The sequence below is a fragment of the Octopus bimaculoides genome, chromosome 15 (genome assembly GCF_046866305.1).
Source record: "Octopus bimaculoides isolate indiv1 chromosome 15, ASM4686630v1, whole genome shotgun sequence".
Classification (NCBI taxonomy): domain Eukaryota; kingdom Metazoa; phylum Mollusca; class Cephalopoda; order Octopoda; family Octopodidae; genus Octopus; species Octopus bimaculoides.
Window position 1 is genome coordinate 41,571,417 of NC_142942.1, and position 21,495 is coordinate 41,592,911.

The following is a 21,495-nucleotide window of genomic DNA, read 5'->3' on the forward strand; positions in this document are numbered from 1 at the left end:
TGGGTGGAGGGTGGTTGGGTGGAGGGATTTGATGCCAATGAGGGCGGAGATAAAAATAACAAAATTAATAATTCTGGCTCGTTTGCGGTGATAGTGGGAAACAGCGAGACAGAGTGACAGAGACAGATAGACAGAGTGACAGAGACAGACAGACAGAGAGAGACAGATAGACAAGCAGGAAATGAATGATGGATGGGTGCGGAGGTGGGGTGATATATATTAAGACAGTCAAAGGTTAGTTAAGTTGGGTCAAAATAGAAAGTTATGATAGGGGAAGAGGTAAAGATGGGGGATAAAGAGGAGGAGGAGGAAGATGAAGACATTGAGACGATGGATAAAGAAAGGAGGAGGAGGAGGAGAGAGTAGACAAGTTGAAAAGTAAGGATCATCGAGTGAAAGCAAAGGAAAACAGCCAGGAAGCCAATGGTGATGACGAAGATGATGACGATGATGATGGCGATGGTGATGATGATGATGGTGATGATAGTAGCGGTGGTAGTAGTGGAGGTGGTGGTTGTGGTGATGATGACAACGGAGGCGACGATAATAGCGCTGATTATTAATAAGGATAATTTTTTAATAATGGCCTTTCTAATTTAGACACAAGGCCAGCCATTTGATGGTGGTGGTGGGAGGAGGATGTTGACTGATCCGTTAAATAGATCCCAGCGTTTCACTGGTACTTCATTATATCGAACCCTGAAAGGACGAAAAGCAAAGTCGACTTCGGCGGAATTTGAACTCAGAACATAAAGAACCGGAAGAAACGCCGTTAAGCATTTTGTCCGACGCGATAGTAATTCTTTTATAACAACAACAACAACAACAACAACAACAACAGGAGCAGGAACAATGATAATGGTTTCAAATTTTGTGGGGAGGGGTTTATCGATTACACCAGCCACGATGTTCGAATGAAGCCTTGTTCTATCGATCTCGAAAGGCGAATTCAATCTCGACGAGGTTCTTCGTCCTTTTTACTTCTTATTTGTTTCAGTCATTAGACTACGGCCATGCTGGGGCACCACCTTGAAGAATTTTTAGTCGAATGAATCGACTCCAGAACTTGTATTTTTTTTTTTTTTTTTTGAAAGTCTGGTACTTATTCTATCTGTCTGTTTCACCGGTTGTCAAGCGGTGGGGGGGGGACACAGATGTAAAGACATACATACGTATACATACATACATGCATATATATATATATATATATATATATATATATATATGCAAGAGGGTACTGAAAAGACCCTGGCTTTAAGTGTGTCACAAAGGGCCTGGTCGGAGGCCCAAACTTCCAAGTTCTTTTGCAAGGCTTAGAAAAATTGAAGGATCGCTGCAATAAGTCTATGAATCTGAGAATGGAATGTGTTGAATAAAGTCATAATTAACTGATCCACCTGTATTTTCTTTTACACAAAGCCAGGAACTTTTCAGCAACCCCTCATATATATATATATACACAACAGGCTTCTTTCAGTTTCCATCTACTAAATCCACTAACGAGGTTTTTCTCGACCTGAGGCTATAGTAGAAGTCACTTGCCCAAGTTGCCACGCAGTGGGATTGAATCCGGAACAAGGAGGTTGGGAAGCAAGCTTCTTTTAAGATTTGCTTCGTCTTTTTTGACTTACGTTTAAGCAGAAGAAAAACTGCAAACTTTTTTTTCATTTCAGCCAACGACGTCTGATGGCTAACCGATGATTGACGGAACCAGCCGGAACTAAACTAAACACAACACCGACGCCAAATACCTAGTACTTTCACCAATACACACACAGGGTTTTCATATTCCTTCTTGCCTTACCTCTCTCCAAACACCCAGACCCACCACTACCATCACTGCTGCCGCCGCTACCGTCTCCACTACCATATTCTCCTCTCATCTGTATGTTAGCAAATCTTGTCATAATATAACCGACCACCCAGTCCTTGTCAATGGCCTACAACACATTTCTGCTATGCGGAGTGTCTTACATGGCAAACATTGTTTATATGCTCCAGCCTGAAAACACAGATTTCATTTCAGACTCGATTTTGTCTTTTAAACTGCAGCAAAGAAAGCAGAGAGGCTTTTAGTTTTTATCTTCTTTTTTTTTTTTGCGTATATTTTATTCTTTAGTGGGTAAAGGAGGCCTTCAGAACAAATATACATACATATACATACTTACATATCCCTACATAGGTACATACATACGTACATACATTCATACATATATATATATACGTACATACACACACACACACACATATATATATATATACGTACATACACACACACACATATATATATATATATACGTACATACACACACACACACATATATATATATATACGTACATACACACATATATGTGCATATACATACATACAAGCATAGATATACACGTACATGCATATACATGCATACATACATATATATATACATAATTATATGCATATATACGTACATGCATAATGTGTATATGTATACAGGTATATAGAAAGATTTATAGGTGCGTATGTATATATGCGCGCGTGTGTGTGTGTGTATATGTGTGTGAGTGTGTGTTTGTGCGCGGGCGTATATACGTGTGTACATGTCTGTGGTTAAGAAACTCGCTTTGCAACCGCATGGCTTCGGGTTCAGTTCCATTGCACAGCAACTTAGGCAAGTGTCTCGTGCCATAGCGCCGGGTCAACTAATACTCTGTGAAGGAACATCGTAAATGGTACGCACACACGAATGCACACGCACACACACACACTACCTGCGGTTTCATAGCGCTAATCAGTCAATGTCGTTGACTATGTTTTAGCGAAAGCCATTGCGTTAAATCTACCCAGAATTACCCCTCTTTGGTATTTCCCATTGATAACGACTTAAGAGCTAGAAACCCTGCGTCCGGGAGTCCGACTGTGGGGCAAGACTGGGCAGCTGTGATATTTTTACACATAAGATAGATTCTTTTCTCCACGGTAACTGCAGTGAGTATTCCTTTAAATGTTGTAATATGCCACAAAGATATTGTAACTGACCTAAAGTTCGCTCGCGCACACACACACAAACACACACACACACACACACACATATATATATACCTGTAAATAATATGTGACAATTATTCGGTAGCCATGATAAAACTCCGAGTTTCGGATGTTGGGGCTGAAACCCACGCCACCATGTCTTCAGTTATCTGGCCATTTTCATAGCATTTTTTCGATGGCCAGATATCTGGCCCGACATCCGAAACTCGGAGTTTTATCATGGCTACCGAATAATTGTCACATATTTACAGATTAATTCCTCTATTTACATAATATCTCTTTCTTTCTTCTGTTGTATTATCTTTTCTAGCAATATATATATATATATATATATATATATAGAGAGAGAGAGAGAGAGAGAATTTAGACACAAAAAGAAAAAAAACAAAAGAGGAAGACAGGTGGTTTAGACAACCAACAGATGTATTAGTTTAACGCACGGGAAGTGAAAAAGTCTTTAACGTTTTGAGCCTACGCTCTTCCACAGAAAGGAACACTGAAAGAAACAAGGAGAGAAAATAAAAAATCTGTAGTGGCTAGCGATCTATCATGGCGAATATATATATATATATATATATATATATATATATACACCATATAAAGCATGAGAGAAATTACCTATAACAGGTAACTTCTACATGCTAGAAGGCAGTCAAAAACGACAGAGAATCACAAAGTAAAACATTTCAAAGGGGAGAGAAAATAAAAACTTTTACCTTATTTCTTATGGTTAGACCTATAGGTTTCTGATTTTTTAGTAAGTAAAGTAATTTACTAGGCAAATCGTCTTCAATAACCAATCGTCAAGGAATTAACGTATATTTACAAGGCAGGACGCCATAAGAACGTGTCTTCCCGAATATACATTCTACTTTTCCCATAATCCACTGCGCAGACGCAGTTTCCGTCGGCAGAGAATGAAAAAATGCCGAAACGAACTTTGAAATGCTAATATTAAATACTTGAGTATATATATAAATAAAATATAGTTTTGCTACCCTTTTTATTTATATATATACTCAAGTATTTAATATTAGCATTTCAAAGTTCGTTTCGGCATTTTTTTCATTCTCTGCCGACGGAAACTGCGTCTGCGCAGTGGATTATGGGAAAGGTAGAATGTATATTCGGGAAGACATGTTCTTATGGCGTCCTGTCTTGTAAATAGACAATAATTCCTTGACGGTTGGTTACTGAAGACGATTTGCCTAGTAAATTACTTTACTTACTAAAAAATCAGAAACCTGTAGGTCTAACCATAAGAAATAAGGTAAAAGTTTTTATTTTCTCTCTCCTTTGAAATGTTTTACTTTGTGGTTTTCGGTCGTTTTTGACTTCCTTCTCGCGTGTAGAAGTTACCTGTTGTGGGTAATTTCTCTTATACTTTATATGGAATATGTTGTCTATTGACTTTTTTACATGCTAGGCCACTGGTAGTATAACAAAATATAGTTTTGCTACCCTTTATATATATATATATATATATATATATATATATATATATATATACATATATATATATATAATGTACACACAAATATATACATTAGGCTGCAATATCTAAGTATGACGAGTAATCACGTAGAAGCTTATTGATCGACTCGCAATTATTCAGGATATATTTTATAAGAGCCAAGCTCTCGTCAAAAGACCGACTTTCGTTGCAATATATAAAGTACCAAAGTGATATCTATCCTGTAATGTATATATAATTCAACAAATGCTTAATGTTGACATAATTCCTGCACCGTTTGTCTGTTTTTTTTTTTCAATCTTTGTAAGCCATCACTAATAAGATATTGATTTAGATTAATATTGAACAGAATTGTATCGGTTCTTTTTACCGAGAAAATTAATAAATAATATTATTCATCGACTTCTCTCTTATCTCATCTTACAAATGCTACAAGTGGATATATTAATATTTGGTGGAAATCAACGAAAGTGACGCGAAACATCGCTAGAGAATTTGTAGAACAATGTTTAGCTTCCAAAGATTTACTAAAATTTCTAGATAAAAATATTTCGTTCGTCCGACAAAAGATTGATATATCTGTTTGTCTATCTTTCTCTGTGTATGTGTGCCGTGTATGTGTGCGTGCGCGTGGGTGTATAGTGTGTAGATGTCTGTGGTTAAGAAATTAGTTTGCAACTGCATAGCTTCAGATTCAGTTCCAAACACGCACGCGCCCATATATTCGCTCATACACACACACACACACACACACACACATTTTAAAAGAACAGTCGGCGCGCATATTTGTGCAAATCAGTGCTAGGCTTATTCTCCATTTTATTTCCCTTGTTAAGGATATTTTAAAGCTGAAATATTAGGTAAAAGTAAACCATTTTTATTGCTTCGTTTTTGTTGTCACTTATTTCTTTGCACCTTGCAGTATAGGGACTTTCTAACACACACACACACACACACTTGTGTGTGTGTGTGTGTGAGTGTGTGCGTGTATTAGTTTATTTATTTGAATTATTTTTTCTTTTTTCTCGCCCTTTTAAAGCCTAGCCAAGCTTATGAGCCCGGTTTCTATGGCGTATGTGTTTCCCCCCTAGCTGGACGGGACGCCAGTCCATCGCAGCGTTACTCAGGAAACAGGAAGAAAGAGTGAGAGAAAGTTGGGGCGAAAGAGTACAACAGGGGTCGCCACCATCCCCTGCCGGAACCTCATGGAGCTTTAGGTGTTTTCGCTCAATAAACACACAGCGCCCGGTCTGAGAATCGAAACCGCGATCCTCCAATCACGAGTCCGCTGCCCTAACCAATGGGCCATTGCGCCTTATTTGTTTGAATTTACACAAACGAAATCAGAGAACGCAGTACATGTAGTAAGGTGAAATATTTCCTGATCGAAAGCATTTTACTTCTTGTATACGTTGTGACTCAGAATGGTAAACTGGTTTATCCGATTGTGTTAAACCGCTAAACTATTTAAGTTACACCGCTAAACTATTTAAGCAATGTATTTGTGGATAGTTAATAGGTTAGATGTAGTGCGGAGTTTCATATTGACGAGATAGCAAAAATCAACAGACAACAAACTACAACCGCTCTTTTTCTATGACAGTAGTGGAGGTTTGAGCGAGATTTTGGTTACTATTTGAGCAAGCGCATAGAAGATCTCCCTTTGTATCGATGAATATATATATATATATCAGTGTTTCTCAGCCGTTTACGCCTTCAATTTTAAAAAATTAACAATGAACAAAGTTAGTGTATATATATACATATACTACAACGAACAAAGTATATATATATATAAACACACACACAAACATGCGTACGCGCAAACACTATTATTGTAGTGTTTTACTAAACAGATTACTTCTATTTGAAATGAAAAAACTTTGATCTTACTTGAAAAGAGATAGATACTATTCTCACAGCCCGTCGCATTGTTATCAAGTTTGATGGGGAGCTATGGACTAGAAAGGACACTCAAAATGACTTCGACATTCCTATGGGATCTATCGACTCTGCCCACGTTAAACACCTCACCGGTGTATACATTTTACATTGCTTACTTCACGATTTTCCCCAATTCTTAGGCTGTCTTCATAGAGATGACACTCTCTTCTCTATGTCCATGGATGTAGTAATATTAAGATTGAAAGGTTTAGGAAAACAATTACAAAACTTTTTAAGAATATAGGTCAGAGAGTCACATTTAGTAATGATCTTGAAACAGCTGATATTTTAGATGTTACATTAGAACAGAAGAACGTTTCCTTCCACCCAAACCACAAACCGGAAAACCTTTATTATTTTAATTTTCTATCCAATCACCTTCGTTCCGTCTTCAACTCGACCGAGGATAGTCGTCATATAGAATCTTTTCACTATCAGTTAGTATAGACATTTTTGATCAGTATGCAGACTACAGTAACGATGTGTATACCGATAAAGTCAATATATACCCATTTGGTGTAACCTAGGGCCATTATACGCGGGCTAGTTATTACCACCCTACACCAGTGGTCTGCATGTTTAGTCACAGGACCCAGCCTCTGTAGTCTAATTACTTGTAGGGACACGGTATTTCGTTATGCAACCATAATATGCTACAAAGTATATTAAATGTTTTTATAAGTTAATACCGTGTTCTGCTGTGTTAGTAGTGCGATTACATGACTTGTTAAGGTTGTTTCTACAGATTTTCTTCTTATTACTGTTGCTTACATCGGACGCCTCAGACACGAAACGTCGTAAGAAAATCAGTGCTGGCTATAATTTCTATAGAGAATCTGTAGAGACAACCGTAACAAGTCTGTAGTCTAAGTCTAGCATAGATTCTGGTAGTTTCCCCTCAGCCGGACTTTAAAACAAGGTATAAAAAAAAAAGAAAGAAAACCCCCACTCTTTTCTTCTGCAAGCCGAGCTTTCTTTTGCATTTTCCGTTATGGCAGATTACTTTCAAATGAACAGTCGCGTGTATCTGAAGAAAAAGTGCACCGGACGCTTATGAGAAATCCGTGATTTTCCATGAGATGCTCCCAATATACTTTTGAAGCAGCTGTATTACTCGACTACCATTCTTTCTATTTACAATTAGCAATGTTTTTTGCTTTCGAAATGAAGTTATCTAGGCGTACGTCATCTTATTGGAATTTTCAGTCTAATCACGATATGGGACGAGGTGTATTTGATGTGTTGATTTATAAACTTTATTGATCAATTATCGATCCATTCATATTTTCTATACGAGCCGTGTTTATGCACGAGACTAACCAACTGCATTTTACCACGATTCCTTGACCGAGCATATTACAGTATGTATGTATGTATGCATGCATGTATAAATATGTGTGTGTGTGTGTGTGTGTGTGCATTTGAAAGACGTTTTAATTCAAACGCTATTACCAGTTATATTCAATTATTGCTTACTGTCACCCAATTCTGAAGTAACTTACGTCTCCTCTCCACCTTAAGACTTAAGGAACTATGATATGTGTCTTTTCTTTAAACAATGAATTGGTAGAATTATTAGAATATTGGATAGGATGCCACCAGCATTCACGAACCTTTTTGTTACGAGTTCAAATCCCGCAGAGACGAACTCTGCGTTTTATTCTTCCTAAGATATTAATATAGAAGACACTGTTGTTCGGTCTCATTTCTACCCGCATAAAGCGTAGCTTGTAAGCCAAGGTATTCTGGATATGGCCACCCTGTCTTTATATACATCAGGAACTGCATTGTACTTCTTTTTTTTAAACGATAGGGTAATAATTGAGAAAGATTTGGGTGTTATTTCTAATAAGTCGAGCAAATGCCTTGTTATGTTGCTGTTATTATCAATGATGAAATTAATTATCCTGAGGTCATTTTCGATTGAGCAGATCAAAGGCGTTCCAGCCATGACTATCTCGAATTTTTATATATCAGAGACTATATATTCTAGTTATTGTATTTTTTATTTTAAGACGGTAAGATTAGATTTAAGTGAGGTTTAGTTGTTATTTCTAGTAAGGCTAGTTACCATGTAGTAGTTCCCTCTATGTGTGATGTTTACGTTGTGGTACTTTGACGTCCAAAGAGTTCTTCATAAAATTGGCAATATGGTTGGCAGAAATCACCTCAGGGGCGCGTTCTGCAATAGTGGTCCTGCGTTTCCTTTTTGTTTTTTAACCCCCACTTTTTTATTTATCTATTTTCTATGCTATGAGTCAGGAGGACCTAGATAAGGTCTGCACAACATATGCCTCCTCGCAGGCCACATCTACCCTGCTGGGAATCTCCACGCAGATTACTTTCACTGATCTGAGAGAAAAAAAAATATTTGTTTATCAGAAAAATCAAAAGATAAGTTTAAGAAAAAAACGTTGCGGATAGGAAATGATTTCACTACACACGAGTGCGGAAATTAAAGTTAAACATCGGAATAGAAGTCCCACCTAAAGTCATCGCTTTGGTAATCATAATAAATACTTCCTCAAAATATAGGGAGTGTTCATTTAGTCTAGATCAGTGGTTCCCAAACTTTTTAGAGACGCGACCCACTATTTATGACACCAGTTTGTGGCGACCCACTTAAATCTACTGGGTAAAAACATTAATGAAAGAAACAAATTTATTTCAGATTACATTTTCATTGAGGCCTGTGAGAAGGATGAGCCTGTGTCGTGCTACGTTCATTAATAGAATTAACATCATGTTCAATGCGTGATAGTTTCAGCCGTAAAGAATTTGAGAGCTGCAGTTTATTTCGAAATTTGCTTCTTTTAATCCCAACCACTGCTGAAAATCCAGCTTCACAATTATAAGACGACGCGAAAGGGAGAAGTACTTTTAATGCTTCGGTGGAAATGATTGGGTACAGGGTTTGAAGAGACGCCCAGAACTGTACCAATTTTCGGGTGTTGAAGGTCATTTTCAAGGAAGGGTCTTGGGATAAATCGATAAGTTCCTCATCGGCTTTTGTTGATATTCCAGTCGTCACGTCAGGTTGAAAAAGGGGTTCATAATCCATCTTTTCTGTTGCATAGTATTCATCTCTTCATGAAAATAAAATTCAAAACTTTCTTTTAGCTTATTCAAGTGTTCAGATATCTCAATGATTATACCATCATCAACTTTTGCTTCATTCTCCATTACAAAGGTTTCAAATGTTTCAAAACGGTCATAATTTTGGTTGTTAATACGATTTTTCCAGAGGACAAGTTTTTTTCATAAAACCTCGAATTTTCTCATGAATTGTGAATATACTGATACCTTCTGTTCCTTGTAAGTACAAATTCAGTTCGTTTAATTTCGAAAAAATATCTGCCAAATACGTAAACCTCAGAACGAATTCTTTGTCGCGCAAATATTTCGCAAAATCGCTTTTACCTTCCAGAAATATAGTTACTTCTTCACGGAGTTCTGCAAGTCTTGTTAGCACTTTTCCCTTCGAGAGCCATCGTATTTCTGTGTACAAAAGAAAGGATTTATGATCGCTTCCCATCTCTTCGCACAACTTCTCAAATAGCGCGACATTTCCTTTTTACGATTACGTACGAATAAATAACTTGAGAAAATGACCACCTCTGATTTGTTAAGTTCGTGAAAAAATGCCTACTGCTTGATAAAACAACCAGTCTGGTATTGAAAACATGAGTCTTGAACTATCTCGATAGACAGCAGTTAATCAAAGCTAATGCGTAATTTTATAACTTTTTGCGACCCACTAGGATTCCGTTCGCCACCCATCAGTGGGTCGCGACTCATAGTTTGGGAACCACTGGTCTAGATGGACGTTCACAGCATTGTTTTTTCTTTATAGAAACATAGATAAGAATATTAGCATGTCCCCAATGAGATCAGCTGTATCTTAATACACGCTTTTTATTTTTGGCTAACTTTGGACATGTTTTTAGCGTTGGATACAAATTTATATGAAACTGATAATAAAAGCAAAGCAATTCGGGAAAATTCCAAAATACTCTTGAGTAAGCGAAGCAAATGCGTAACTGCTGAAAAGTCACTTATTGTCGTTGTTACAGATTTCTAGGTTTAATTACAGAACAGCCTCATTTGTTAAGCTATTGTGTTTGCATTGTAAGAAGCGAAAGCATTTCTTACAGAAACGATATATTTGAAAGTGAATGCAAATTGAAAATCCATTTCGAACGCACACACGCGCGCATGTCTTGGCATTGTGGTCGCTTTGACGAGAGTGAACTAGTGTTGATTTTCCAGCTCTATGTAATAGTGTTGTTGATTAATTATGGATCGAATTCAGTGCAGAATTAACACGTCATTGTATTACATAACGCCAGCTCATCAGAGTTGCGCGTGAGCGAATTATGGATTACAAATTATGAAGAAAGAAAATACATAGTCCTCCATTCTTCTTCGTGTCATTCACGCACGCGCGCGCGCACGCGCGCACACACACGCATGCAAAAACATAGGCACAGAATATGCACACACATGTATGTATGCATGTAAGTGTATGTATATATATATATATATATATATATAGGCGCAGGCGTGAGGCGTGGTTGTGTGATAAGTACCTTGCTTCCCAACCACATGGTTCCGGGTTCAGTCCCCACTGCGTGGCAACTGTGGCGAGAGTCTTCTGTTATAGCCTTCTGTGTGTGTGGGGGTGGGGGTGTCTTTTTTGTATCCCCACCTGCCATCACCACTTCATAACCGGTGTTCGTATGTTTACGTCTTTGTAACTTAGCGGTTCGGCAAAAGGTGCCGATAGAATAAGTGCTCGGCTTAAGAAATAAGTCTTGGTGGTCAATGTGTTCGACTAAATCCTTCAGTGCGGTGCTCCAGCATGGCCGTAGTCAAATAACTGAAACAAGTAAAAGAATATGATTAGTAACCAATAAGCAAATTCATTTCACCATTAACTATCAGGTCTTGAACAGTGGCAGAGTTAGGAAGGGTGCAGCCCGCTCCGCATGGCACTATTATGAGGACGGCACTTTTGGGCCTGATGCACAAGCCTGTATTGGCTTGGGACCCGGGGACGGGGCCGCAAAGTGAAGGGCTGCACCCGGTGACATTTATCTGCTAGTTTTAGCAGATCAAGCGACCGCATAGAGGCTCACGCAAGTGTCAGTTTTATAAGGTCGTGGTGGTGGGAGGCGCAATGGCCCAGTGGTTAAGGCAGCGGACTCGCGGTCATAGGATCGTGGTTTCGATTCCCAGACCGGGCGTTGTGAGTGTTTATTGAGCAAAAACACCTAACGCTCCACGAGGGGATGGTGGCGAACCTTGCTGTACTCTTCCACTGCAACTTTATCTCACTCTTAGTTCCTGTTTCTGTTGTGCCTGTAATTCAAAAGGGCCAGCCTTGTCACACTGTGTCACGCTGAATATCCCCGAGAACTACGTTAAGGGTACACGTGTCTGTGGAGTGCTCAGCCACTTGCACGTTAATTTCGCGAGCAGGCTGTTTCATTGATCGGATCAATTGGAACCCTCGACGTCGTAAGCGACGGAGTGCCAACAACGTGGTGGTGATGGTCGTTGTGGTCGTCGTGATGGTGAATGTGGCGGCGGCGGTGGTTAAATGATTGGTGACCGTGGACAACTTTGGAAAGATGGCTCAGAATTTGAAATGACTTAAATAGTTTTAAATAATTCATTCAGCTTATTAATACTGAAGCTGATTGGTTGGATGGTGGTGAGGGAGCAGGCTGGCGTTTAGGTTGGTCGGTAATTTGGTTGCATAGCTGGCTGACCGACTGGCTGGCTGGCCGACTGGCTGGCTGGCTGGCTGGCTGGTTGGCTGGTTGGTTGGCTGGTTAGCTGAATGAACGTAGTGTTGGCGGTGAGGTGGTGAGGAAGGAGATGTTGATGGTAACTGTTGATAGCAGAGAGATGAAAGAGGGCGAAAATAATTAAGATGTGGTGGTAGCGGTGGTGATGGTAGGAGGAGGAGAAAGAATGGGGAGTAGGTAGAACAGGTGAATAAAAAGAGTAGGAGGTGGAGGAAAGAGTGATGGTGGTGGTGATGGTGGTAGTTAGGGAAGTGAGATAGAGGTAAGAGTTGACAGTAGTGACGTTGTGAGAGGAGGTGTGATAGGTGAGGTGAGGAAAATGCCGAAGATTAGAAGGTCAGTAGGCGGAGAGCGGTGACAGAAGGGCAAGGGGGGGCTGGTGAGAGGGAGGAGGGTATGTGTGTGTGGGGAGAAGGGTTCAGTCTAAATATAACACTTTAACAACTCCCGGTGTCCCCTTCAAAACAGTTGATAATTGCCCTGGCGGCCCACCGGTTCAATAGGCATCCAGTGTAGACCTATAAATCAACAGCAGCAGCGGGCAACTGTGACATATATAAGTGCTTCGTGTACGTGTGTGTGTGTGTGTGTGTGTGCAAATGCATAAATACGTACAAATACAAACAGAAAATAATAGAAAAACAGAAAAGAAATAAAAAGTAGAAAATAAACTTGTACAAAATACTGTATGACAAATATGCATCATTGTTTTCAGCTCATGTATGTTGAATGAATGTGTTAACATGCAAATATTGCGCACGAAATATATCACAATTATAATAAAAACATTTCTTTTGTGTCAAATGATCAAGCAAAGAGCTCATTGAAACGAAAAATCAAACTTCGTGCAATAGTATAAACAAGCGAATGATATAAATAAGTTAGTTATTCCCTAACAGAGAATATATCCATAGATTATATCCACAATTGCATGTAATAGAAAGATGTAAAAATATGAAGGCGCGTGGCTCTGTGGTTAGAGCGTCTGGCTCACAATCATGAGGTAGTGAATTCGATTCCCGGACCGTGTTGTGTGTTGTGTTCTTTGAACAAGTCACTTTATATCACGTTGCCTCAGTTCATTCAGCTGTAGAAATGAGTTGCGACGTCACTGGTGCCAAGCTCTATCGGCCTTTGCCTTTTTCCTGGATAACATCGGTGGCGTGAAGAGGGGAGGCTGGTATGCATGGGTGACTGCTGGTCTTCCATAAACAACCTTGCCCGGAATTGTGCCTCAGAGGGGAACATCTTAGATGCAATACCATGGTCATTCATGAAAGAAGAGGGTCTCTTTCTCTCTACATATGCGATATATTAGAGGAGAAAAAAAAAAAAGAAAAAAAAAAGAGGAATCGACAGATTAGTTTTCATTTTGTGTTGGGATTTCTTCAGCGATGAAATCCATCCCCAGAAACATTGCTTATAAACCAACTATGACTAAGAGCTTACGTGGACAGGGTAGACTGATTTGCATTATACAACGCCTTATGAGCAACTAGCTCGATTAATAAATTATTGGCGTGTTAAAAGTGTTTTCTTTCAATACTATTGTGTACTATAGAATGTATGCGGGCGTGTGTGTGAGCCAGTACCTGCGTACGCATATATATGTATATATAAATTTTTTATCTTTTATCGCTTACGTATTTCAGTTATTAGACTGCGGCCATGCTGAGGCCCCACCTTGAAGAAATTTTAGTCGAATGAATCAACCCCAGTACTTATTATCATTATTATTATTCTGTTAAGCCTGATACTTACTCTATCGATCTCTTTTGCCGAACACTAAGCTACGGGTACGTAAACATATCAGCATCGGTTGTCGATCCGTACTGGGGTCAAACACAGACACAAAAACATGCACACACACACACTCACACACACACACACATACAGACATACATATATGTAGAGATGGCTATGGGTATATAGAGGACAGGCTTCTTTCAGTTTCCGTTTACCATATCTACGCACAACGTTTTAACAGAAGACACTTGCCTAAGGTGACAAGCAATGGGAACCATGTTTTTGGGAAGCGCCTATGTGTATATATATATATATATATATATATATATATATATATATCGTATACATAAATAGCAATTTCTGTCTGCTGTCTATCTGTCTGCTACCGTCTTGCTACCCAAGTGAACCAATCTTGACGAAACTTCGCATACATGTTAAACTAACATCCAGTTGAATTATAGGCTAATTAGATTTCAATAAAAACCTATAATGGGCCCTCTAATGGGGGCTGTAGCATGTGTTTACAAATCAATAATACATCTACAGATACAAATTAAATGAGGCTTCTGTAAGGCTCAACTATGCACTCCTTCATGTAAACAGCGTGTGACGTTTGTGAGAACTACTCAGCTTTCCAAAAGGAAAACAATAGCTTTGAAGTACAAGAACGCGATGCTACCTCGAAAGCGTGTAAACCTTAGCTCTAAAACCGCACGCAAACGACTAATGCGGCAAAGGAGTTCACAGGTATGCCATGCTCATGCAAAGGTTGATCTTTTTACTAAGTTTAATCGACTAGAGTGGGTAAAGAATTTAGATAATCTGGATTTTGATTATCCTAGTGTATAGCCCTACCATTTTTTGCTTCATATTTTGCATACAATTATCTATTTGTAAATATATTTTTAAATCTATTAGTAAATCTATTTGTCAATGTATTTGTAAATCTATCTATTTATCTAATTTATTTTAACTAGATGCATATTCGGTTGTTAAAATAATATAGGGAGCCACTAATCGAATTAATAGTTTGCAATGCCTATTTTTAGCAATAAACTATTGCCATAAACAACGGGTTGGGCATAAAGATAGGAACTGAACAGGTAACGGAATAGGACATGGAAAAGTGTAATGGTAAAGGGAATTGGGAATAACCCCTGCTTTTCCAGTATAACAGGTCAAATTTATTTTACCTACATGCATATTCGCTTGTTAAAATAATATAGAGATGTTCCTTATTCACTCACTAATTGTATTAATAGTATGTAATACCTATTTTTAGCAATAAACTATGACCATAAAAGTTAATGAAATATTTATTGGTTTAATTACACCTAACTGATTCTAAAATGTATACATAGATATAAGATGGGAGCGGAGCAAAAACGGAACTGAATAGGGAACGGGATAGGGCATGAAACTGTAATGGGACCGGGAAGTGGAAATAACTCCCGCTTTTCCGGGCATTACCAGGTAATTCAGCTAGTATATATATATATATATATATATATATATATTGTGTATGTATATGTGTATATATATACACACACACACATAATATACATATATATATGTATACACATACACACACACACACACATACATACACACACACACACTCACACAATATATATAATTCAAATTCACAAAAAAGAAAAGACGAAGACAGGTGAGGGAACAACAAGCAGGTGTATTAGTTTGACGCTCGGAGACAATGGAAAAGTCTTTGACGTTTCGAGCCAACGATATACGACAGAAAGGGTTGAGAGGAAAAAATGGAGAGTGTACGAAAAAAAAAAGAGAGAGAGAGAGGGGGGAGAGAAAGAGAAAGAGAGAAATGCGAAGGGATTAACGGTTCAAAATAATGAAAAAAAATTTATATACATACATATATCCATATATATCTGTATAAATATGTATGCATATATATATATATATATATATATATATACATATATACTGAGAGAGAGCGAGAGAGAGAGAGATATGAAAACTGGTATTTTTCTGTCGTTTAAGTGAGTCAATTAACAAGAAACAGATTTTAAAAATTTCTTTTACTGTAATTTACTTTCGACATTTAATTTAATTTCAACTTATCATTATTAGCAAACTTAATGTTTATACACACACACCTACGCACACTAATATATGAGGCGTGATATATATATATATATATATATATACATATGCATGTATGTTTGAATAGGAAAAAATGCTAGAGTGCATCTGAACTCGTTTAAACCAAGTATAAAATCTCTAAAAGTACTGAACAAATAATAAAAATATAAATTACTCGGGGCTACGGCGGAAAAAAATACGTAGATCTCTGATACACCCTTATTTAGTAGGCGCATTGGGTATAATAAAAAAAAATATTCAGATAAATACATAGCAAAAACACCAGGAATAACAGGTATATATAACATACAGAAAATAGCACTACTGGGCACTGCACACATCCTACGTAAAACACTTTCAAACAGTGAAAATAAGAGCACCAAAATAAACCGCTGCACATACCTAAGGCACACAAAGCTGCGCTCGGTAGTGCAGTGAAAGCACACGATAAAAATAAGGCTACTGAATAATAATAATAATAATAATAATAATAATAATAATGATAATAATAATAATAATACAATTAAACCTTGGGAGAGGCATTATGCCGGCATAATGCCTCTCCCAAGGTTTAATTGTATTTCTTTCAACACACGTATCCACATCAAGAATCTTGCACACGAAATACACATACGAAACATAATAATAATAATAATAATAATAATAATAACAATAATTATAATAATAATAAGGGTAATAATCCATTCTATTATAGAGACAAATCCTGGATTTGACAAAGCAAAAAAGTGGCATGAACATAAATCAAAAGGCATCGTCGAATGTGATAATGCAAAAATTCTATGGGGTTTTATGATTCCGTGCGACCATGAGATAGAGAATAGGAAGCTAGACATAGTCTTAATTGAGAAAGAAAGCAAGATCATAGATATATCATGCCCCAAAAAGATATGCGATAAGGAAGAAAGAGAAAAGTCGATAGATATGACAGGTTAGCTTGGGAGGTTAAGCAGTTGTGGTCGATGAAAAAGTGGTATTGGTAGCAATAGTTGTCGGAGCCTGGGAACAGTGAGAAAAAATCTCGTGAAGTACGTGGAACAAATAGGGGCTGCAATAAGGGTGGAGCACTTGCAGAAAACAGCACTGCTTGGAACCGCTCGAATACTCCGGATGGTGCTCGGAAAATAATGGGTGTTACCTTAGTTCACTGATAAGGAACAGCTGGCACCGTAGTACACCTCCAGCGTTTGCAAGTTGTGCAAAGACAATAAATGATGATAATAATTAATTCGTTTTATTGGCCACAAGGGCTAATATCAATTAAAAACATATAAGGACAAAGACAGGACGAAGGTTACAAAAGGTTTTGTCCGAAAAGGTAGGAAAGTTCGTCTAAACAGAGGAAAAAAACGGAGAAAGATATAAATAAATAGATAAATAAATAAGTGGAACTCCCAAAGGGGGAGGCGCTTTGAAAAAGGAAAGGTTACACGTGGAAAAACCCATAAAACCACGGGAGCCTGGTCAGAAAAAATAAGAAAGGGGTATAGAGCCCTTTCTCCTTTTACATTACCTTTTTTTAATAATAATGATAATAATAATAACGTAAGAAGTTCAGAAAATAGTACTCATAGGGACTACTTACGAAGTATAGTGTTTATATAACTGCAAAGCAATCTTTATTCACATATGAAAAGCACATTTTCTATAACAATACTTCTTACGAACTCAAGGTAGGCAATTAAAACACAAATCCTTCTCACAGAGCTAATTCTTCCCCCAAAACATGGCAGTTACCAATCATCCTATTCATAATGGTTTTCCAATTTTGGCACAAGGCCAGCAATTTCGAGGGAGTAGGTGGGTACTTCGATTTCATCGATCCTAGTGTTTAACTGGTAATTAATTTATCGACCCCGAAAGGATTCAGACAAAGTCGACTCCGGCGCGTAGATTTGAACTCAGAACGTATAAAGCTGGAAGGAATGTCCGCGGCTGTGTGGTAAGTAGCTTGCTTACCAGCCACATGGTGCCGGTTTCATTCCCACTGCGTGGCAACTTGGGCAAGTGTCTTCTACTATAGCCTCGGGCCGACCAAAGCCTTGTGAGTGGATTTGGTAGACGGAAACTGAAAGAAGCCCGTCGTATATGTGTGTGTGTGATAATTTTTTTGTGTCTGCTTGCCCCCACCCCCAAACATCGCTTGACAACCGATGGTGGTGTGTTTACGTCCCCGTAACTTAGCAGTTCGGCAAAAGAGACCGATAGAATAAGTACTAGGGTTACAAAGAATAAGTCCTGGGGTCGATTTGCTCGACTAAAAGGCGGTGCTCCAGCATCGCTACAGTCAAATGACTGAAACAAGTAAGAGTAAAAGAGTAAGCATTTTGTCGAATGCGCTAACGATTTTGAATTAAAACACCAACAACAACCACAAAGTTTCGAGAGGGTTGTTAGATTCAACTCAACGTTCTACTTACATTCCCTAACTCTTGATCAACATGCGTACATTCATCCATCCATCCGTCCATCCGTCCGTATGTACGTACGTACGTATATACATACGTTTCTACCAAGACAATCACTTAAACGTATCTCTTTATCTCTTACCTTCTTTCTTTAAAACTCTCGGCCCTTTTCAATGTCTCTCTCCCCTTGACCCCCTTCTCTCTCTGTGTCTATCTATAACCCCATCTGAATATATTTAATGAAGCCCACTCACCAAAAGTGTCATAAAGCTGAAATATCTTTAAGTGTCTACTTCTCGAATTCTTTTATATATTTCCTCATTTTTTTTGCAGTATTTCTTATCTGTGTGCTTCATTATTCTATGCGTGTATGTGTGTGCTTGCGTGCGTGCAAGTGTGTATATGTGCACGCGTTTGTGTGTACATTGATTAGGGGCGGAGTCACTTGCCCAGTGGTGTGTCACCGTAAAGAAATCGTCTGGAATCCTGGAGACTCGGCTCATTAGTTTCTATGAACGATAATTGACTGGCGATAGTATGATTGGATATGTTATTGCTGTTGTTGCACGGTCTCAGCTCTGCTCTATAATCGAGCAAACCTATGATAAATGGCGTTCCGGTTACGACCATCACGTCTTCGTTGCAGTGTAAAACGAAATAGCGTGTCTTGTGGATGTCTTAATCATTATTTTTAATAGGTTTCATGCCTCGGTCTTATCTCTCTCTCCCTCCTCATCCCCCCCTTTCTCCCTCTCTCTCCCTTTCACCTCTCCCCCTCACGTTCCCTTCTCTCTCTCACTCAGTATTGGTTTCAAATTTTGGCACAGGGCCAGCAACTTCGAGGGAGGGGAGAAGTCGATTACATCGATCCCAGTGTTGAACTGGTTCATATCTTATTGACCCGAAAAGAATGAAGGTCAAAGTCGACTTCGGCGGAACTTGAACTCGGGACGTAAAGACAGACGAAATACCGCTAAGCATTATATCCTGCGTGCTTATGGTTCTGCCCAGTTCGCCACCTTTCTCAATATCAAAATGTACAAACGAAGGAAACAAGCTTTGAATATCTGCGACTGAAGTTTCATAAGCACGGATTCACGTGTGTAATTAATTAGATGTAATTGATCACATGTGTAATTAATCTTGCAAGACAATCCATTAATATTTTTTGGTAAGCATGGTTCCCATTAGCCGAGATGGCTCTCGCAGAATGGAAATCGTTGCAGGGTGATCTGTAGTGATGCTAGAATGTGAAAGGACCACTATAATGTAAAGGAAGTAATTCAGCCAAGAATAAATTTTGTGAGCAAAGGCTTTCTCTCTTTACTTTTCCCTGGTATTATTGTACCAGTTTAGTCAGTTGAAATGACCAAAAAGAAATATTCTCCAATGTCAGTTCGAAATCATTTTATGATTTTCTTTCGAGAGACACCGTTGGTATCTTCAAGATAAATAGTTTCTCTGACAAGCAGAACCTGCGATAAAGAAACCCTTTAGTGTACGGGAGAACTCTATCGTCAATGTTCCAAGTTATTATCTTGCCTCAGGCTTCGAAGCTTCCAGATGAAATGGGACACAGAAATAGTGTTTATTCTATACGGGGCTTACCACTGACAACTTGAGTTGACTGTATAACTAACATATACATGTTCAGAAACAGGGCAAACTCCTCTTTTGAGTCTCATACTTATGTAGATTGTGAAACCCTTATCAAAAGCATGTACAAGAGAATCAATATTTGAAACACCCTCCTCGCAAACTATGTAAGTATCTCTTTTACTTCAAATGGTGTGTCAATTTGTTCCTGTTTTTATGAGCCTCACTTCTTGAACTTTGAAATATGTGGTGCATAAAATATCGTTCTAATCAAACCGAAAATGTTAATTTATGTTCAACTTGTAGTTGTTTAACCCCAGATCGGCTCTTAACGGATAGATATATGATCGAAGACTTTCCAGTTTCGATTCTTTAACCTTCCTTTTCCCAGACCTTGAGCTACATTCTCCAATGATGATAGGGTGTAACTGGAAAATTTAGCTACTTTTTGTTGCAGGTTGAACGACTGGGTAAAGGAGTCTTCGCTGGCTTTTCCTTCTGGCTGATCGTAGCGGCTACAGTATACGTCACCGGTATCAATTCAACCGTGGCATTTTACCGACCAATGATTTACAGATGAGTAAATTCTCTTACTAACAATTTGGTCGATTAAAACGTTCACCGATGACAAATTAATGATTAACTAGTATCATGATTTCAATAAAAGGTTTTTAAAAATATATATATAAAAAAAACTAATTACTTATTACTCACAAGATGTATTTTTAGAATATGGAAACAATGATAAAACTTTGAAAGGATTTTTGAAATGAAATTTTATGAGTAAAACCTCTTAAGTATAGAGCGATAGACTCATTAGGTTCATGATTCACAAGTGGTTTTATTGTTTTTGGCGGCATAATCATGACAATGTCAACATTGAAAGCTCTCTTAATGAGTGAATTGTTGCCTGACTATTCTAACTCACAGCTTTGGTGTTATTATACGTAGTTAACACATATACACATATAGAGGAGCACTCCGTCGATTACAACGACGAGGGTCCCAGCTGATACGATCAACGGAACAGCTTGCTCGTGAAATTAACGTGCAAGTGGCTGAGCACTCCACGTGTAACCTTAACGTAGTTCTCAGGGGGATTCAGTGTTACACACAGTGTAACAAGACCGACCCTTTGAAATACAGGTACTACTCATTTTAGCCAGCTGAGTAAACGAGGACAAAATGCGTCGACGGGAATTGAAATCACAACCTTACGATCGTGAGCCGGATGCCCTAACCACTAAGCCGCTCGACTTAAAACATATACACATATTCATTTAACAAATATATAGATAACATGTGAGTGGAGGCGCAATGGCCCAGTGGTTAGGGCAGCGGACTCGCAGTCAT

At 38.3% G+C, this 21,495-nt stretch overlaps 2 protein-coding genes across 3 annotated transcripts in view; both read right to left on the reverse strand.

Annotated features, from left to right (window-relative positions):
* The window catches only part of LOC106873815 (four-jointed box protein 1), a 181,698-nt gene that overhangs the window by 105,137 nt on the left and 55,066 nt on the right, over positions 1 to 21,495 (reverse strand). The window lies entirely within an intron of this gene.
* On the reverse strand, positions 9,124 to 9,504 carry LOC149132506 (zinc finger BED domain-containing protein 5-like). The gene has a single exon (XM_089363931.1). The coding sequence runs from the start codon at positions 9,502 to 9,504 to the stop codon at positions 9,124 to 9,126; it is 381 nt and encodes a 126-aa protein (XP_089220057.1).

Bases quoted from the DNA above. Each gene is read 5' to 3' on its own strand.
- LOC149132506 (XM_089363931.1), bottom strand. From the start codon at position 9,504: ATGGATTATGAACCCCTTTTTCAACCTGACGTGACGACTGGAATATCA.